The 7,015-nt window shown below is 64.3% G+C and overlaps 2 protein-coding genes across 2 annotated transcripts; one reads left to right on the top strand and one right to left on the bottom strand.

Moving 5' to 3' along the window:
* On the top strand, positions 1 to 1,728 carry EMIHUDRAFT_449415 (hypothetical protein; the record flags this gene model as incomplete). Its single annotated transcript, XM_005785508.1, has 1 exon — positions 1 to 1,728. One exon carries the CDS (start codon positions 1 to 3, stop codon positions 1,726 to 1,728), a length of 1,728 nt encoding a protein of 575 aa, XP_005785565.1.
* Positions 1,729 to 2,461: 733 nt separating this feature from the next.
* EMIHUDRAFT_202327 (hypothetical protein) lies at positions 2,462 to 3,613 on the bottom strand (the record flags this gene model as incomplete). Its single annotated transcript, XM_005785507.1, has 2 exons — positions 2,462 to 2,865; positions 3,064 to 3,613. The coding sequence occupies 2 exons, from the start codon at positions 3,611 to 3,613 to the stop codon at positions 2,462 to 2,464; spliced, it is 954 nt and encodes a 317-aa protein (XP_005785564.1).
* Between the last annotated feature and the right edge of the window lie 3,402 nt (positions 3,614 to 7,015).

Here is a 7,015-nt window from a genome sequence, read left to right as displayed (position 1 = left end):
ATGCCTCGCGACCTCGCCGCCGCCGCAGCCGTTGGCGCGATGGCCGCCGCCATCGGTCTCGCCCTCCTTACCTGGCGCCGTCGCCTCCGGCCTACGAGGCTAGCGCTTCGCCTCAAAGATGGGCGCTCCATCGGCGGCTGTGCCACCGGCGGCGTTGCCCGCTTTCTCGGCGTCCCGTTCGCCGCGCCGCCAGTCGGAGCGGACCGGTGGCGGCCGCCGAAGCCGCTCCCGCCCGCCGCCGCAGATGAGGTGCAGAGCGCGCAGAGCTGGGCACCGCTTTGGCGCGCGCCGCAGCCAGACCTCGGCTGGAATAAGCGTGGCACAGCCTTCGGCGTGCGGGTGGCAGATTCGGAGGCTGGCTGCCTGCAGCTGAATGTGTGGACGCCGGAGGCGCTGATCGGTGGAGGTGAAGCGCTCCGGCCGGTACTCTTCTACATTCACGGCGGCGCCGGCAAGCTGATGAGCGCGCACGACGACGACTACAGCGGCCACCAGCTGGCAGCGAGGCACGGCCTCGTCTACGTGGCGGCGCAGTACCGCTTGGGCGCGCTCGGCTTCATGGCGCACCCCGCGCTCTCCGCCGAGGACGACGAGGGCGGCGAGCGCGGCAGCGGAAACTATGCGGTGCTCGACCTGGTCGCGGCGCTGCGGTGGGTGCAGGCGCACGGCGCGTCCTTTGGCGGCGACCCGGCCAACGTCACCATCTGGGGCCTCAGCACCGGCGCGCAGCTTGTTGCGACGCTGCTCGTGTCGCCGCTCGCTGAAGAGCTCTTTCACCGGGCGATGATCCAGTCGTGCGTCGACCTCACCAACGTGCGCGAGCTGCGCGGGCGGCACGAAGTGTGGCAGCACAAGACGGCGGAGGAGTGGGGCCGCGCGCTGGCAGCTGCGCTGGGCTGCGCGAGCGACGACGCGGCGGAGGAGCTGCGGCGGTGCCGCTCGCTGCCCGCGAGCGCCATCGTCGACAAGAGCTGGGACACGGCGGCCACCGACTGCTACGAGCCGGCCGTGGACCGGCGGGCGGGCCTCGGCGCCGCCAAGCCCCTCACGTCCGTGGAGGCGCTGTCGAGCGGCCGCTTCCACCGCGTTCCGGTGCTGCTCGGCGTGACGGCTGACGACGGGCTCGGCAAGGCGGAGCTCGAGTGGACGATGTTCGACGACGTGGCGACAGTTGACGAGTACCGCCGCCTCCTCGAGCGGAAGCTCGGCGCGGCGCGGCTGGCGGAGGCGCTGCGGCTCTACCCGGCCGAATCTGACAATGACGTCGAGGTCGCGCTCGGGCGGCTGTCCGACGACTTGTGGTACGCCGTGGGCAGCTGGGCGATGGCGGACTTGCTCGTGGACGCGCCGGCGGCGGCGCCGGTCTACGTGTACCGTGTGACGCAGACGGGTCACACGGAGCACGGGTCGGACACGCCGCTGTGGAACGGGTCCCGGTGGGGCGACGACGGCCGACCCGCTGGACCGGCGCCCGATGCGGCGATGGCATTCCTCGCCAATTTTGCGCTCTCCGGTGACCCAAACGGCGCGGGCCTGCCACGGTGGGAGGCGCACACACAGGAGGCGCCGCTCTACATGCAGCTGGGCGAGGCCGTGGGGATGCGCGGCCGCGATGAGGCGGAGGCGGCGCGGTACGCGCTGCTGGGCGCGTGGATACGGGAGGAATTACGGGACGGGGGACCGGAGAGAGAGAGACTGAGTGAGTCTGCTGCAGCGAGGCGGAACTAGCTGGGTTCGGACTATTTGCGGGGTAAGGTATGATGTCCTTCCGCGGTCAGGACCATCCGCGGACCCTACCATACCCGGAAGGGCACGGGACTGGCGGTTCGCGCGCACTGTCACCTAACACAGGTTACACAATTTATACAAGGTTTTGTGAGCAGAGAGGAGAGGGAAATAAGAATTTAACCACGAAAAAAATAATTTCAGAGCACAGAGACAACAAAGAAAACTCTCTGCCTCACAGGACACAGCAGACAGGCTCGACACAGACGCGGACTGCGACTGGCACGTGCGGGTACGGTCAACACGGGCACACCAAGAACTCCAGGCACTTGAGAAAAAAAAATGCGCGGCGTAGATAGAGGGGCGGCCCCCAGAGGGAAATAGCGGCGGTCCTCATCCGAGTGCTGTAAGTCGAGGGCCAGCTGTTATATTAACACAAAAGGCAACAATCGAATTTCAGCAACAGAACCGCAACACGCACGACGCACCGCGCTCGGCCCGTCGCCGAATTTTCTTAAAACCGTGGTATGAAGTTGCGTTGCCCGCCCCCCCCTCCCCTCTCTCCTCCTCACTCCCCTGCCCGCCATATGGCACATGGAGCAGGCGGACATCGCTTCCAGGGGGGGGGGGGGGCACTTCTGCCCACAGCCACACCACATGCTAGGGAGAGCTCAGCGTTGCGCCGGTGAACGCTTCGTGCATCGGTACCACCGCTCCTAGACGCACGAAACGCGAATCAAGGCGTGGATCCGCAGGCTTGCTCGCTGTCGTCCTGAATTACAACGTGCTGCCCCGCTCTCACGGCGCGCCCATGCGCGTCACACGCGACGCACCGCGGCGGCCCCCCTCGCTTGCGGCGCCTTGCTTTATCCAAACGCCATCGGATTGGGACCGTCGCGTTTGTCTGCAGAGGCCCTTCCTGGCAATATTTGAATTTCGTGCCCCACTTGCTGCTAAGATAGTCGTTGTTGTTCTTGCCACTTTTCACAGTGCGATGCAGCCGGCTCGAGGAGTTCGCTTTGAACGTGGAGCTCGTCTCGTGCGCAATAGACACCGATCCCGTGAGGGAAGACACGATCTTCAACAGGGGGTGGACCCAGCGAGGGTACCGATCCGGGTTGATCGGACTGAGGGAGCTGTCTGACCTGCAACCGGAGCGGACAAGCCTCGCCTAAATAAAAGTAAAAGCGATCTAACTCTGATACAAAATCTCCCTCGCCTGAGTGCTGCGCGCGCGTGCCCCGCTGCCCCCGCCCGAGTACGGTGAGATGAGAGGGATGGTGGGACATGTACATGTATGTTTGTGTGAGGGATCTTCAAGCCTCGCCTGATAGTCACAGTCCTCCGAATAGGCAGGCCAAAAGTTCTCGTCGAAGGTGCCCACGCGGTGAAGGGCACGGTTGGCGAGAGCAAAGGCGCTCCAGCCGTGGAACAGCCAGTTGCACACTGGGTCTCGTCCTCCAGGCGTTGAAGCCAGCAGCCCCGCCCAAACGTGGGACGCGATCGTTCGAAGCGTGCCAGGCCTGAAGGAGACGTCTGCGTTCACGATTAGCCACCACGGCGACTGTTGGTTCTGTAGCATGATCGTGTTCCAAGCTGCGGCACACCCAAGGTTCTCACGGTATGTGACGACCGAGACCTGCTTGACATGGTTGGGCGGAGACTTCCTCATTCGTGCGGTCCACGCGCACACTTCCGCATTCGGCTGGCCGTCGTCCAGGTTGTGGACGAGGACGAGTTTGTGCACTGGGTGGTCTATGCTCGTCACGAGTTGATCGAGGAGCGTCAAGCCGTTCATCACGGGAACGCCCATCACGGGAATCGAAGGAGCCTTGGCGTGTGGATCGACTGAGCCGTGGAGGCTGGCAACAGCGATGAGGACATGCATTCCGACGTATCCGCTCCGCCTCGCTCCGCCTTCAGTCTCCCCACCGCGTGACAAAAGAAATCACGGGTCGACGAAACTCCTTCGCACTCTCAAGAGAAGAATCTTATAACAAGACTCCCTCGCACGACACTAGGCACGGGACTGGCGCGCACTGGCACTAACACAGGTACACCACGGGAGCCGCCTATGTAAGCGACTCCTGCGAGGACGGCGAGGCACTTAGCTCCGTGCACTCGACCGCCCTCGCCGCTGGCAAGCTCATTCACAATCTGCTCTGCGATGGCCGTGTGAAGAACGACTGAGATGCGCTGCTTCTGCAGCCCCAGCCAGCTCTTGGTGGTCCAAGTCACCTCATCGAGGTACTGGGCCCGCGTCAGCTTGTTCTGCAGCACGTTCGCCGCCCCCCAGAGGATCTCGCCGACCCCCTTCCCAAACCCACCGAACGACTCGAACAGCAGCAGCCGCACGTCGACGTCCTTGTCCTCCCTGGCGTAGCGATACTCGCCGCCATAGGACGGTATGCGGCGATCGCCGCCCACTACCCTGCCCCCCCTAGTATGCCATCGACCAGTCCCCTGCCCCCTCTCGCCCTTGCTCTTCCTCTGACAAAGAATTTAAATAAAACAACTCTCTCTCACAGCAGACAGGCTTCCCTCTCAAGACCGCAAGGGCGAGGACACGCGTAGGCCGCACCACTAGCGAAGCCCACAGAGTGGGAAACTCCTATCACCGCCTCTGCCACCCACGGCGTGAGCCTTGGCTGCCTCTGTCAGTGTGCCCGTGATAGTGAGAGTCTGTGCCAGTGAGAAGCCGGAGGAAGGTCGCTAGTCGAGAGAGATCGCCAGTGGAATAGGGAGTCCACCGTGCTGCGAACCTGTCGCTGTCCCTTTCGTCAGTAGCAGGAGAACTAGGAGAGCGCAACCAGTAGGAGGCCCGCGCCTGCCCCCGTGCCGCCGGGTGCAACTTTGTCCTATACGAGAGAGGAATCCCTGGGACCCTGTCGTGTGGGTGAACCCTGCCCAGCCCCCCTCCGTGTCGCGATGCGCTCCCCGCTCCCGTTCCCCTGTGTCCCTGATCGTCCTTACAAGATCCTGCTCGCGCAGGTGGGGACCCTGTCCTTCTCCCACCCCTTGTTTGGTGTGTCCGTTTTATTTATTTATAGCAGACAGGCTCGACACTGGTGCGAACTGGCGCGTGCTAGCGTGACAAAGAAATCACGGCACATTTTACAACGAAACTCCTTCGCTCTGTGTTCGTGCGTCGCCCATCTCTCCTGGAGATGACTGCTCTATTTATTTATCCTTCGCACAAGTGCCCGTGCCCCGCCCGTGTGAAGAAGGCCCGCAGGTAGTCTCGGCTCCCTCGCGCCCCATCACCGCCCACAGGGGGCAGGGCCTCCAGGGGGCTCGCATCCAACCTCTCACAGCGCACAGCGCCAAATAAATAAATAAATAAAACGGTCCAACTGCACATGCACATGTGCATGTTGCATGTGCACATGCACAATGTGTCCCCGCACAGCGCCATACACGTAGACGTATTGGTTCTTCTCTCAACAACAAGGCTGTGTGAATTAGTATGCTACTCGCGCTGCACTGCTGCGCGGCGCTGCAAGAGCCGATGCTGCTCCTCGCGCAGACTGCCGCACGCGCCGCCGGCCGGCACAAAAGTGTAGAGCTCTAAAGCGAGCTCTCACAATCGGACCTTCTCAACACTCACCCTGCTGCTGGCCCCGTCCTGTTTCGCCTTGCCTTTGGCCTTGGGCTTCGCCTTCGGCTTGGACGCGGCAGTGGGCAACACGCCTGCGCCCGAGACTGCGGTAGCTGCTGCCTTCTCCGCGGCCCGCGCCGCCCGCTTCTCGCGTTTGATTCGCGCCCGCTTCTCGGCCTTGGCAGAACGTTGCACAACCGAGGGCGGCCTCTCGTCGTCGTCGTCGTCGTCGTCGTCGTCCTCCTCCTCCTCCTCCCCCTCCCCCCCCTCCTCCTCCTCCTCCTTCTCCGCCTCGCCGTCGCGAGCGCGCCGGGGGCGAACGGCATACTCGCCGTCGTCCTCCTCCTCGCAATCCTCCTCGTCCTCCTCGCCCTCGTCGTCGTCCTCCTCGCCCTCGCCATCATCGCTCGCTCCCGGAAGGCCCTCTTGCTCGTAGATCTTCTTCAGCTTCCGCGTGCTCGGTGCCGCCTTCTCCTTGCGAAGGTCCTTTCGCTCCTGCTTGCTCAACTTCCGCCCCGCCGCTGGAGCGTCTCGGCCACCACAAGCGGCGGCCTCGCCTGGCCCGAGTTCGCTCCGGCGCACCGCCTCGCCGCGCTCGGCGAGGCTCGCCTCCCATCGCTCGCGCCGCCGCTGCTTTTTTCTCTGCTGCCGCGCCTTTTGTGCCTCGCTCGGCCCGTCTCGCTTCGCTATGCCCCGCGAGGGCGCCGAAGGCGCCGCCTTTGGTGCAGCCGGCGCAGCAAGCGCGCCTCGAGAGCCCACCAGATGCGTCATCCGGTCGGCAGCGGGCAGAAAGCGAGCTCCCTGGCGCGTCTGCTCAACGTGCCGAACCCGCGGCTTGTGCGCGTGGCGTCGTACCATCAGCGACTGCGCGAGGCGAAGAAAACACGGCGAATAGGAATCCTAGGTCGTGTTCGTGTCTGGTGTCTATTAGCTCCGAGTAGAGGGGGCGCTCCGCTGCTAGGGGAAACCCAAAGCGCAGACCAACCCTCTGAGAACCGTGTTTACTTTACATACGGCCCTTTCCCTGCGAAGTGCGAACGCGCCACCCCCCACAGGGCTAGGTAGGTAGGGCTCTCTTGCCCGCAACCCGATCCCAACCATCTGGCCCGCTGGGTGTGCTTCTCAGCCCCCCGGCCCTGGATGTGCGGCTGATGACGCACTCCAAGTGCTCCAAGTGCGCTCTAAGCTTCGCTAGTAGACCCATAGAGCGGGCGGGTGGGGCGGAGGCCCCAAAACGGCGGGAGGGCTATCTCGGAAGAGCTAGAGGGCCCAGCCACCCCTCCACCCTCCACACCCTCCACCCCTCCACCCTCCCGCGGAGCGAGAGAGGTCCGTCCTCGAGCCCTCCCACTTCCACCCACCTCCGATCGGAGGGCTCGCACGCCAGCCCACAGGGCTGGAGAGGTCCCCGTCGGATCGGCGTCGGGAGGGCTCCACAGGGCTAACCCCCTCCCCGGACGCCGGGTGGGCTCGGAGGGACGGTCGAACAAGGGAGGATCTTCGTGGCGGGAGGGCTCGAGAGGGGTCGGAAGGGCCCTCCGGGAGGGGTCATGGTCGCAAAAAGATAAAAAACGAAGTCGCGGCTTATGTGACTGCCCCCCAAGAGGGCTCGGAGGGCTCGGAGGGCTCGGAGGGCTGGAGGGCTGGAGGGCTCCATTAGGGCTCGGAGGGGTCGTACGATCCTCTGAGCCG

Source organism: Emiliania huxleyi (genome assembly GCF_000372725.1).
Source record: "Emiliania huxleyi CCMP1516 chromosome Unknown EMIHUscaffold_16, whole genome shotgun sequence".
NCBI classification, from domain to species: Eukaryota; Haptophyta; order Isochrysidales; family Noelaerhabdaceae; genus Emiliania; species Emiliania huxleyi.
This window is presented reverse-complemented; position numbering and strand designations above follow the sequence as displayed.